General features: G+C 34.9%; 1 protein-coding gene across 1 annotated transcript in view; it reads left to right on the top strand.

Annotated features, from left to right (window-relative positions):
• LOC127412663 (short transient receptor potential channel 7-like) overlaps nucleotides 1-13974 on the top strand; it is a 64960-nt gene that overhangs the window by 17759 nt on the left and 33227 nt on the right. The window contains exons 3-5 of the mRNA XM_051649210.1: nucleotides 4388-4552; nucleotides 9057-9273; nucleotides 9385-9618. Of these exons, the coding sequence (XP_051505170.1) occupies nucleotides 4388-4552; nucleotides 9057-9273; nucleotides 9385-9618 (616 nt within the window). The remainder of the gene's footprint in view (nucleotides 1-4387; nucleotides 4553-9056; nucleotides 9274-9384; nucleotides 9619-13974) is intronic.

Below are 13974 nucleotides of genomic sequence, written 5' to 3'. Positions count from 1 at the left end.
CAACCAAAATCTCTTGAATGCACATCACATCGTAATTACAATTTCCAAACTCGTACGTAGGAATTCCCCCAGAGGACTTGAAGACTGCAAACATTTCCTTGACAATTATTCAAGCGGGACTTTCAACCTTTAAAAAGTATGCATATCAAATAATTTCACATTTAGCTTTAAAACATCATGCTGATCAATCCGCTTCAAGCTCAGCTTTTAAAAATTATGCAGATTAAAATACTAATTATGCATGCATACAAATTAGTGACTTTTGTAGATGGATACTAATCATCTAGATTATTCAGAGAAGTGTTGTGTATGAGATATGTACATGTGATGAAACCATGTACAGGTGATCTTAGAGTCATTCATGTCACGCTATCAGACACAAGACACATGCTGTGTTAGCGACCATCATTCTCTCTATGTCGAAATTTAATGGATCACTGAACACAAGCATGCTTCAGGCAGTGTGTGTGTTTGTGTGTGTTCGGCAAATGAAAGTTTGCAATGTAATTTGTCTTCAAACTTCTGAGATTTTTTATTTATGTACTCTGAGCAAACACACACACAGTGCCTTTGGCTTTAAACATCTTAAGTTCAGAACTAGATTACACAGCCGGCCAGCGGCACACATTGAATCAATATCACAGTGTCTCTCTGGGGCAGTCTCGCGTCTTGTGTTATCTTTGTAAAAGACACACACACACACACACACACACACACACACACATACACATCAGCTACTGGGACATACCATAGACTTCTATAGTTTTTATATAAAGCGAACTATAAATATTATAAACTAACCCTAACAGAACACTTTTTGCATTATTAGAATTTAAAAAACAATCATTAATTAATTTATTACTGGATTGTTTTTTTAAATGAGGATGTCCTAAAATGTCCCCAAAGGGCTTACTTATAGCTCAGTTAATACATGCGCATACACACACATTCAGCCGTCTAATAGACCTATACAATTAAACAACAGTGGCACCAGAAGCTGTATTCTTCATCTCTAGACCTCTATTGATTCTCCACCTACTCAGTAGATTGCTATTAAATTTGAATGACAATCATTTACAAAATTTGACAATTCTGTTTGATGCTCCTCGTTATAAAAAGCGTATCTTTTTTGGCAATAAAGGAGAGAAATTAATAAGATCAGGAAATGCAGTGAGCCAAACTCGAATTCACATCTTCTAAATGAGAACAGCTACTGCAACAGAGTTTATGAGATTTTTTAATAAATGTTGTTTAACCTCGTGCGACCCCGTGCCCACATGCGTGGACGTTGTATTTTGGCTTCGCTATATGCAATGCATAATTGAATTTCATTTAAACTGACTGATCTCAGTTCAGGAGACTCTGCGCTGTCAGTAAAGGGTTAAACTTTCGACATACGGAGTCATGTGACAAAACAACATGGCGCCGATCACAGCGGAGTTTGTCTTTGGGAGAAACACCAACAAAACTACATCTGGTAAGAAACCTTATTAAGTTTTTACACTGAAACCTGTTTGAGTCAAAAGATTAGAGTCTCTAGTTTCATCCAATATGCCATTTTTTCTATTTGAGCGATTTATTGTGAAACAGCATGCTGTTAAACACAATGACCACATTCGTGGACTGTATGCTCAGTTTCAGTTTAAATATCATATATTCACTGTGCATTATCACATTGATGATATTTTGCTTTCAGAGGGTTTATATGGAGTTAGGATGAAAATAAGGTGCATTTCAAACTGTTCTGAGACCAGTGCAGACAGACAGCACACTGGAGGTGAAGTCATTCACTAAATAGGGAGCAAGGGAGCATCCTATAGCGATCTATGCAGTTTAGTGTATTCACTTCTAAAGTCCGACCAAAAGTTCAGTTTCAGGCTGCAGGTGATGTTTGGATCACTCAACATGTTTGACAGACATGAGACAATGATAATCAGTACATCGATTCAGAATTTATAATGTATCATTTTATTTTAACATGGTTGGCAGTGATTGGATGATGCTGGACATTACTTTGAATCAGAATTAATTATGCTAATTTCTGATGTAATGTCTGTAACGTCTCAAAAACATGAATAACCAACACTAGTGGAAACATAATAAGCTTCAAAATTTCACAACATAATCCCACTGTCCACATACAGTATGTGGACATACATTTTTAGAAAGTTTATTGCTACTAGTTACAAATCAAAAAGAGAAATGGAAAATCCACACAGCCGTCACGCTCGTGTCTCAGGAGGTTAAGGGTGTGTAACAGACCAAGTTCTCAATGTGGAAAGGAGGAAGCGGGGACCGGGTGAACAATCCATGTCAGACATTTAATGGACACTTTACAGTGTATAACAAAAACTTTGCTTTTCAGCAACACATTAAAACACGCACTGCTTTTCAGACAGCTGCGTTTAAACAGGCTTTGTGCATCTCTCTCTCTCTCGAACTGCGGATCCGGCTCCACCTTATCCCTCTCCCGGCTGATTGCGATCATTCTCCCCCAGACGTCCTTCATCGCACGGCTATAGGGTGTTTCTTCAACTTTGGGCATATTCATGTACCAGGGGTTGATTATTATTAAAACAGACAGATTGTACTTTTTTCTTTTTGTTATATGAGGGTCTCATTAAAACTGAATTGTAAACTTTTTACCAGGCTTTCATCATGTATTTTTGGTGCTTTTCAAATGTCTTTTATGTCTAGATTTGACTGTTTTAGCCTTATCTCAGACCCAGACTTTCAATATTAAACTATGAAAATTCATTATAAAAATACAAATTAATTAGAATTCTAAAAACTATGATCATCTAAATAAATGAATGAAATAAACATAAACCATTTCAATATTTATAGTGTGAAAATGACTTCTATACATTTTTCTAAATTGCAACAGTTGTGGCGTCATCTACCACACCAAACAATTTTGTCCCTAATAAAGTGTTTTCAAAAGTTAATGTACTTCTTAACCAAGTGGACAAAAGTGTCAATGAAAATCATGCTTCAGATGAAATATGAGAAATAAAAGAAGAAGAAATAAATTAAGGGAAATATCACTTTATTTAGCAGAATATTTGAATTGGGCATCACCTCAAATCAAGCTTTAATTTTGCTGAAATAAGCGAAAAGTGTGAAAATATGATTTGCAGTAATTGTGTGTATTTTTTAAAGACAAATGAGTCATTTTATTTGAAAAAGGTTACAAATGTCATTTCCATCAGTGTCATTTCCAGCACAGAATTCTATTAAACACAATACAGAATTTGAGATGTGCTAAATCTCCTGTGATACACAATGTAAATACACTGTTGAAAATTGCCAAATTAAATAAACTAGTGAGTGTGATTTTTTTTTAAACAAGACTATACTTTCTAGAAGTTCAAAGTGCTAAAAGTGCTTGAAGTTGAAGAAACACTTTTAAATAAATGCTATAGTATAAATATATTTAACTAATAGAATGTGCTATTTTATTTGTTTAAAGGGATAGTTCATCCCGAAATCATCACTCACCCTCATGATGTTCCAAACTTGTCTGAATTACCTTCTTCAGTGGAACACAAAAGAACACACTGAATATTTATGGTGCTCTTTTTTATTTATTTATTTATTTATTTTTTTCATTTAATGAAAATACATGGGGACGAAAGCTGTCAAGCTCCAAAAATGGCAACAAAAAAATAATAAACATCATTCCATTAAGTACCATTAAATAACTTTGAAATTTGAGAGCTCAGTTAGAGGGAAGATTTTTAGCAAATAATGGCTTGGTCATCTCGGTCTTCTTTTGGTCTTCTTCCTAAGAAGACTTGATTTGGGGGCCTGGGTAGCTCAGCGAGTACTGACGCTGACTACCACCCCGGGAGTCCAAGGTGTGCTGAGTGACTCCAGCCAGGTCTCCTAAGCAACCAAATTGGCCCGGTTGCTAGGGAGGGTAGAGTCACATGGGTTAACCTCCTCGTGGTCACTATAATGCGGTTCTCGCTCTCGTTGGGGCGTGTGGTGAGTTGTGCGTGGATGCCGCGGAGAATAGCGTGAAGCCTCCACAAGCGCTACGTCTCAGCGGTAACGCACTCAACAAGCCACGTGATAAGATGTAAGGATTGACGGTCACAGGAATTGGGCATTCCAAATTGGGAGAAAAAGGGGAGGAAAAAAAAGGGCTTGTTTTGGTGTTTTCAATAATAATAAAAAAATAAATGTCGTACAGGTTTGGAACAGTGCAAGGGTGAGTAAATGATGGAAGAATTTTCATTTTTGGGCAAACTAACCATTTAACATATTTTACCAGATGTAAATCCATTCTGCTGTCTTTTCCTCTCAAACAGCACAGAAAATGGCTCTGTAAATGTTACATTATTTTGAGTTGTACTCCTCTGTCTTTCTCTGTCTGTCTCAGTTTGTCGCTCATCCAAACTGCCAGCAGCAGCTCTTGACAATCTGGTATGAGAATCTTTCTGGTCTCAGGCAGCAGTCCATCGGTGTGAAGTGTTTGACGGTTCTGGGTGTAACTGTCGGCCTGCCCTTCCTCGCCATTGCGTACTGGATTGTGCCATTTAGCAAGGTAATACACAAACCTCTAAACTAAAAGTGATAGTTCATCAACTAGAAGAGAGAGAGAGGTGCCGAATGTCAAGCAGACAGATGAATGTCAGACTAATGAGGATGATGGTAATGAAGGTATTGTGTGTGTGAGACACTTGAACTTGAAGGCAATCAAACCCTTCACATCACCTCCAGTGAGAAAAACAACTCTTTCTGATTACACAATTAATTTTGGACAGAGTCCTCTGATTAACTTTTGTGAACTTGGTGAGAAAAGAATAGTTTCATAATCAGCCAATTAATGCTGTGGCTTTGAGCGATACGACCATGAGAAAAAACATCACGATGGAATTATTTAATACAGACTTTTCTTTAGGTTATAGTGTTACGTGCTGAGAATATCAGCTCTGTGAAATAAACCTCACACTCACATTTGTCTATCTGCCAATTCTATTCAGTTGTATACATATATCCTGTTGAATGTGCTGAGAAAATGCTGCATCCATCGAGCACAAAAGGAAATGTTAGGCAGAATGATTATGCTGCTCATTTTTATGACTAGGTTCTTTTTTTAAGCTCTAAAATGGACAACAAACCACAATAAAAGTATCAAAAAAGTCCATAAGACTTGTGTACTATACTTCCAAGTCTTCTGAAGTCATATGTTAGCATGCATTTTTTTTTTTTCACTTCCTTGAAAGTGTTTTCAGGAAGCCACTGGTTATAAAAAAATATTTTTTATGCATATTCTGTTTTGAGCTGCATTTTGGAGAAACACTGCAATGCTGGGCATTTAGGGTTGCAAAATTTGAACAGTTTTATTTTATTTTTATTTTTTATTTTTTGGACAGTCAGTGGAAGTTTGAATACAATTCAACATACAAAGGTATATAAAGGTATGAAAACGATAATTTATAATGAGCAATAAAGGTAAGTTCGTGAACAGTTAATGAATTTGATTATTTAACCCCTGTGTTGTGTTTGTGCTAACACATTTTGTGTTCCCGGTCAAAAATGACCGGCCCACTAAGATTGTTTATAAATCTCTCATATTGCATATATTATCACAAGATATTGCATTATATCTTCTTTAGTAAGTATGACAGGTTTTATACTTCTTTTTTTGGACACATTTTAAAAAATATATATTTTTATTGAGCTCATCCCGGGCTAGTGTGGGGCACTCCCTGTGGCAAAAAATAAATACAAATAATTGCATAATAAATTAATAACACCTTCCTTGATCTGAACAACATACGTGTCATTTTAAAGTTTAGAATCAGGACTTTACAATGCATATAGCTGATTCTACCAATTCTTAAATAATGATTTTTAATTAGCAGACAAATAAGAACTGTTGCATTCTCATCATCTGCAAATTTGTAATCACAACAATTATATTTAGAGTTCATAAAACAATAAAAAAGATGAGATAGCCATGTGTTATTTATCGTTGGAAAGCTCTCAATTTGTAGAATGCAATGAGTGAATTTGTTTCTCTCAGAGGCCAAACTGCAGTGAGTTTTAGTGTGAAATTCCCACAGACACAGGAGTGTCTCTTTATCACATTTTTCCTTATTACTTCCTGAAACATGCATACTGTATAACACAGGCAATGATATATTGTAACTTACAGCAGAGCATCCCGATTTAAACGAGCCCAAACACAACATAATATGATGAGTTGATCTTGAAATATTCAAAGAGTGTACATGGAAAGACAATGCACAAAAGGGTGCAAAAGACACATAGTGTGTGTGTGTGTGTGTGTGTGTGTATGTGTGCACATGTCCGAGGACTTTGTGTGTGCAAACACACATCCATATATGTGCTCATCTAAAGGATTGTGATGCTCCTGAACACTTAATATTTCTGTATTTAATAGTCTAATCCATTCATTTCCAATGGCCGGTCATTTTTGACCGGGAACACAACTAGTGTAACAAAAAGGAAAAAAAGGAAAGAAAATAAATGTTCTTTGTTTGTTGGTGTTTTCAGATATCATATGTGAACAAAGTCAAGGAATTTTATTCCAACTGGATTAAGTAAAAAAAATAAAAAATAAAAAATAAATCGTAAGAAAAATGACCGGAACACAACATAAGGGTTTAAACTAAGGTGGAATATTGATATTGAAATATTTTCTAATTTAATCAAGAATAATAAAAAAATACCCATCTCTATGTAATGTATTGTCTTAACATATACCATGAATATCATAAAACAACAATTTTTAATAACAGAACAACACTGAAAAATGTATCTACTGTATGATTTACTGAATAGGCTCCATTGTGTAAATATAGAAAAGGTCTGACCACTAATGCCCACCATTGCAGTTTTGAAATTTTATGAAAGTTGATATTTTTGGGGGATGTTTTTCGATCAATAAACATGTCAATGTCATTTCTAAAATAAAGCACAATTAAAAACAACAACAGTCGACCAATGTGCTGTAAAACTACGGGTATATAAAATACAAATAAAAATATATAAAATTAAAATAAAAGACTGAAAAAATGTGTCTCTAAAACTGACCAGCCAGAAAAGGTGAGATTTTAGCTTAGGTTTAAAAATGTTGGGAATTATGTAAAAAATACATAACAGGGCAAGTACATGCTTGGAAAATTGCTAAATTCAAGCAAATCTAGTCTTTTTGTGACTTATGCTATTTTTTCCAGCCAAAAATTTTGTTTTGATACAGTTATATGTAGTTTGTACCCATATTGAATAAGAATTTGATATTATTTAGTTACCTTAAAACCCCTTGAACTCAATGGACCCGCTGGCGGGTCCAAAAGTGGGTGCTATATTGCGGAAAAAGTTTATGCTTAAAATGTTTAAGCCTTCGTATACATAAGTCAGGCATGTGAGGGATCATTTGAAAGATTAGAAGCTGAACTTTTCAGAGATAACCATCAATTCTGCATTTATATTACTAACAATAGCAAAATAAGGCCTCAAAACATTCGCGTTGAAAATTAGCGCCCCCTGGATGTAATGCGGTAGAAATATTTTTATGAAAATAAAATTCCTTCACATAGTACATAAATGGACAAGTCATATATCAATGAAAGCTCTCATTCTCAGGAATGTGACTGTACAGTTTATATTGTTTCCCTAATACCACAGTTCAAAAGATTTTCAAAAGAATTACAAAGTGAAATATGATTTCTGTAAGTCAATGAATACAAACGTATATTTTATGCACCAATAACTTCTGCTGTAAGTCCCAAGTTGCCAGAACTTTATATCTGCTTTTACCTTATGAAGTTCTCTTAAAATAAGCTAGTGTTTACTTGTCTGTGAGCTTGCTTGGCTGAATAATCCAATATTATAGCTTAGATGTCCAGAACAAAATATGCCATCCAGAAGGAAAGCATGCAAAACAAATTATCAGAACAATAGATTCTCGACTATTAATGATAAAATGTTATATATCTCTGATCTCAGCTTTCTAATGACACCTAGATTGAGCTTTTAGTCCACTCAGAGGCCGAGATATTCAGTGAAACAACAAGGGTGGTGCTTGAACTGAAAATTAGACTGAATGTCTATGGACGAGCACATCTGTGAGGGCTAAAATGCGTTAGAGCGCCACCTACATTTCAGATCTGTATATTGTGATGGAATGTGGTAGAGTGAAAAAAATCTAGTGCTTCCTGCCATCTAGTAGAATAAAATGTGACTTTTCAAAGTGAGGGTGAGTGAACAGAACCAGAATTACATGTTTACAAAGTAAGGACAACAAAAGTTGAAAAAACTTTGTTTTTCACAAGATTATAAACATACAATATTGTATATGAATAATTGGAGTCTTTTATTTTATTTGGGGGGTACTCTGAAAAATGAAACCAATGTTTTGCAATTAGTTCACAGTATGTGTGAATGGTGAGCTTTTAAATATGAGTGTGAAAAATTGCAGACGGCAGCCCAAAAATGCAGCAGAGTTTAAGAAATAAACATTGCAATTATGCCAAACTGGGTCTCTGAGGGTTTAGTCGTTATCTGCCGCAGCTTTCAAATCTCACTTGCACATATTTAAACTTAGTATGTTGTGCCAGGTCTTGCATCATGATGCCATGATGAAGATGTATGGCAGAAGGTTTTCAGTGAATAACAACTTACATTTTGGTCTGTTCCTCAAAAAAAGCGTTGTATGGCTTTAGAAGACTTGCATATGAGGAATGAAGCACATGAGCCATACAAACTACTTTTATGGAGTTTTTTTTTGTCCCTTTTAGAGCTCCACATTGTCTGTCCCCATTCACTTTCATTGAAAAGAGCAGATCTCTATACAATTTCCATTCTTCCATTTATGTTCCATGGAAGAAAGAAAGTAATATGGGTTTGGAATGACATGAGGGTGAGTAAAAGATGACAAAGTTCATTTTAAGATGGCACATGTGTGTTTTTAGTCAAAACTCGGGGCTCTTTCATGCCGCTGATATGAAACTGCGGATAAAAATGCACATGTAATTACCTTTCAGAATTCATTCTCTCTCTGTCTGTCTCTCTCTCAGCTGGGTCAGATATTACGGAGTCCCTTCATGAAGTTTGTAGCTCACGCCGTCTCTTTCACCATCTTTCTGGGTCTGCTGATTCTGAACGCATCGGACCGCTTCGAGGGGGTGAAGAACCTCCCGAACGAGACTATAACAGACCACCCACGACAAGTATTCCGCGTCAAGACCACCCAGTTCTCCTGGACTGAGCTGCTCATTATGAAATGGGTGCTAGGTAAGGACTGGTGTATCATGGGTAACTGTTGGGATGGTTTTCGGTGTGTGTGTTCTGTTGATGCTGATTAGAGATGCATTTGAATAAATGATTCAAGGGATTGTGTTTCAGGAATGATCTGGTCAGAGTGTAAGGAAATCTGGTATGATGGTCCACGTGAGTACGTCATGCACTTGTGGAATGTTCTAGATTTCGGGATGCTGTCTATCTTTGTGGCCTCGTTCACTGCTCGGCTCATGGCGTTTCTCAAAGCATCTAAAGCTCAGCTCTACGTGGACCTGCACGTCCCTAATCACGACATCAGCAATGCAACACTTCCTGCGGACATCGCCTACTTCACATATGGTGTGTAAAAACACTCAAATCACACGCCTGCAGAACATCTCACATCATCTGGTTGAACACATGCTTGTTCATGCAAAACGTTTGCATGGTAACCATAGTTTGTGTGAAAATACCATAGTTACCACAGTTGTTGATGAGTGAATCTCACGAAACCGGTCAATAACATGTTGAGGTTATATTTCACCCCAAAATCAAATGAAAGAAAAAAAAATACAATTTTCATAATGAAATGCAAAGACCAACTTTTAAGATCATAAAGTTGTTTTGTTTGCTTTTCATTGTGACTTTCATTTTCATGACAATTAAATTTTATGACATGTACAGTACATTATTGACATATTAATTTATATTGATTTTAATGGAATAAATCATTGCAGAACAGTATTTTTACTGTTATTACATTTTGCATTAAGAAAATAAAGCTCATTTTAGGACCATAAAGATTTTTGCATTGTGACATTATTTTCATGACATTTAGGCAGCTTTAACCCCCAAATTCTCATAACTGTAATGCAAGAAGTGATTTGTACACAATGGTCATATTTGTTGTATTGAATTTATTTGATTTTAATTAAATAAATGATTCTATTACATTATTTTTTACTGTACACTGAAATAAATTACTAGTAAGATTTACTTCATTTTTATTTCTCAAGTTTTTGTATACAGTCTTTTTTTTATTTTTTTTGTAAATTTTAATGCTATTAAATTAAGTAAAATCTGCTGCATAACATAATATTGATTAAAGTGGGTAAATTTAACTTAGTTAAATTAAACATTTCAGTTAATACAGTAACTCTTACTTACAAATCTGAAGTACATGGTACTTCAGTACATTTAGTGTCATTTAAATAAACATTTTACATTTCACATTTTGAACTTTCCTTATAAAAACATAACCCAGATCTCAACACTTGGCACACAAAACACGATGAAGGTAACAATAAAAAGGAATGTTTTTTTTTTTTTTTTTATCATGAACGTAATTTTGAGTAGAAAATTAACTTCAGACATCACAAAACAAGAAGTTACTAAATGTAACAACAAAATCAACAATAAAAACAGTGTAAAAAACTTGCAAACAGTTTGTAGACAAAGAAATGATGCATTTCTATGCCCAGCCTTCTTTTTTTGAACGGAGTACTCAGAAATCAAACAGAAACATAGAGGAGGATACAGGCAGCCACAGTCACACCGTGTTCTAAGCTGTCGGAAAACGGCACATGATAAAAGGTATCTTTTCTGTGTTAATCAGAGTTTTTGTCCTAACCAGCAGAGACGAGTGACGGTACATTCTATCGATCGCCTGTTTTCTATTTTCGGCATCGTGCGGGTAACTCCATCCACTGTGAAATGGCACCGGTTCAAAAACTTTCAAAAAAATAAGGCTGGGCATAGAAATGCATCAATTCTTCGACTACAAATTCTTCAGACATGTTTAGTAAGTTCTGTTCTCTGTTTTGTGTGCAGCTGTGTTGTGTTCTGTTCTGTTGTCACTATCACTGTGGAGGACCTGTTTTTAGATAAACAAATTGAGTTTTCACTTGAACGCCCCAATGTCACGAGGGCACTGCGTGAACTGTTGCTCTTGTGTCCTATCATGAACACACACACGAGATCAACGGTCAGTGAACATTTTCACTAAATAATACATTAGATGTCAGTTTGTTTCTCACCAAATCTTATCGTATAATTTCATAACAATCATGAGACTCATGGAATAATTTATTAGACTTCTGAATTATACTTTTGTGTTCTTTTGAAGCATGAAGAAAATCATAAACTGCCATTGTATGACATCACTGAGCACAACATTTTTTCACAGTTTCTCCCTTTGTGTTAAGAAAAAGAAGAAAGTCATATAGGGTTATAAAAACACAGGGGTGATTAAACAATGACTGAACTTACATTTTTGGGTGAACTAATCTTTTAAGTACAAATGTAGAAATTACTCAAAAATGTCAAGTTCCCACTTGAACTTATTCAATGTAGAAAGTACTTAATCGTTTCTGCTATATTAACTTCACCACAGAATCATGCTTTTTTCAGTGTAATACAGGAAGAATGAGACTTATCATTGTAATTGATTACACACAAAAAAACTCATAAATCATATTTTTTTTTCTCCTTTGAATTTGGGATGAAATGTGACCTGGACTTGTTTTTGTGAGATTTACCGTTACGACTTAGAAATCATAATACATAACAGTGTAAGAAGCTTCAGAATCTTTCTGTCAAGTTGTTGGATTTGTATATATATATATATATATATATATATATATATATATATATATATGAATGGTTGTGAATATTAAGTTACCAAGTTTTATTGTAGTAGCAATAATTACTGTAGTAAACATGGTATTTTGGTGGAAACTATGCTTCAAATGGTGCATTTCCATAAGGCCGCTGTCTGTGTGTCTGTAGAAAGTGTTTTATATTGTGTCGTTTTTATAAGTCTGGTCATTTAGGTAGATTCAGTCATTAGGACATGACGATTCAGAAACTGTTGGAGTGTAAACTTTATTAGCTCAGCTGAAATCTGTGGTTTGCGTGACCAGTTTGACCTCACGGTTCCTCATTCCAACACTTGTGAATTCTACTAGAAATTTTCCACAGCTTTATTTTTAGCCATGTTTTTGTTCTGATTATCAATAACTGATCATTAATAACATGATTATGACTAAGTGTGGAATGGAATACTAGCATACTGCTAACTGCATACTACATAGTGTGTTCTGCACACTAATGAAACACAGAGTGCTCTGCTGTATACCACACACTGATATTGGCAAAATCATCCAGGTATTCCATGCATACAGAAAATACACATACTGTGCCCAGTATACAGTACATACTACATACTACTGAAATAGTAGGAGTGGTATGGCAGTATGCCATTCTGACAAACACAATGTGATTCATAGCAATGTTATCTTCTCTTATCAATGCTGCTATCTGCTGGTGCAAAACTGATATCACAGCTTGTGAAAACATCAAGTTACACACACAGACCACACACAAAGAGAGAGAGAGAGAGAGAGAGAGAGACAGACAGACAGACAGACAGACAGACAGATGGTGTGTGTTTGATGGTCATTGAGTTCAGTGAGAATCTTTGAACAAAGTCGTCATCAGAATTCTCCATCTTTGAGTTTCTCTCTCTGATTCTCTTTGAGGTCAAACCGTCAAACCCCAAACACACAGAATTCAGAATTCTTATCAAATTATGGGATGCTGCTGGTCCTGTCTTGATGTTATCTCCACAAGTGAATAAAGTTCTTCTGTTTCTACACTTACATTTGGACATGGTCCAATGGTATTACCATGGTTTATTGGGGACATTGTACCAAATTTTGCCATAAATATATATTTTTAGCATGGTTTCATGGTAATAACTTATTATTTTTATAATTAAACTTTAACTTTTTATTATTAATAATAATATTATAAAAACTTACACGTATATTATTATTATTATTATTATTATTATTATTTGTACCATGGTATTAACATGGTTTTTGGAGATGGTACTGGGGGATTATAATTAATTATATTGTTTATTTATTATTTTTGTGGTTGTACCATGGTATTACAATGGTAGCAATTTTTTACACTACCATTGTGATATTGCCATGATTTCCTGGAATGGTTGCCTGGTATTGGCATGTTTAAAAAAAAAAAAAAGAAGAAGAAGATTTAAACCATGGTTTTTACCATGTTTTTGGTGCACTAAATGATGGTATTACCATTTTTTTAATGGTGCCATGGTATTACTATGATTTTTTGTAGGTTGTACCAAGATAATAATATGTTTTGGACATGGTACCATGATATTATCATGATTTTCGCTATATTACACCATGGCAATACCATGTTTTTGGGACACTACCATGATGGCTTTACCATGTTTTCTTTTTTTTGTTTTTTTTTTTGTTTGTTTTTTAAGGGTACCTTGGTATTACTGTTTGAGTTGCTGTAGTACCCATATAATACCATGTTTTTTTGGAAATGGTACCATGGTATTACCATGATTTTTGCAACATTGTACCATGGTATTACCATGTTTTTGGGAAACTACCATGATGGTTTCACCATGTTTTTTTTAATTTTTTTTATTGTAAATGGTACCATGGTATTACTCTTTCTTGGAGGTAGTACCAATATAATACCATGTTTTTGGAAATGGAACCATGGTATTACCATGATTTTTGAAGGTATTGGACTGTGGCATTACCATATTTTTGGGACACAGCTATTAGCTTACATCTAATGTACAGCATGGGGCACCCCTCCACCATCTGGGACAGTACCACTCCCACCCTCCTGTCCGATGCATCTGTCTGCAAGATAAGG

Source organism: Myxocyprinus asiaticus, chromosome 22, assembly GCF_019703515.2.
Source record: "Myxocyprinus asiaticus isolate MX2 ecotype Aquarium Trade chromosome 22, UBuf_Myxa_2, whole genome shotgun sequence".
Lineage (NCBI taxonomy): Eukaryota > Metazoa > Chordata > Actinopteri > Cypriniformes > Catostomidae > Myxocyprinus > Myxocyprinus asiaticus.
This window is presented reverse-complemented; position numbering and strand designations above follow the sequence as displayed.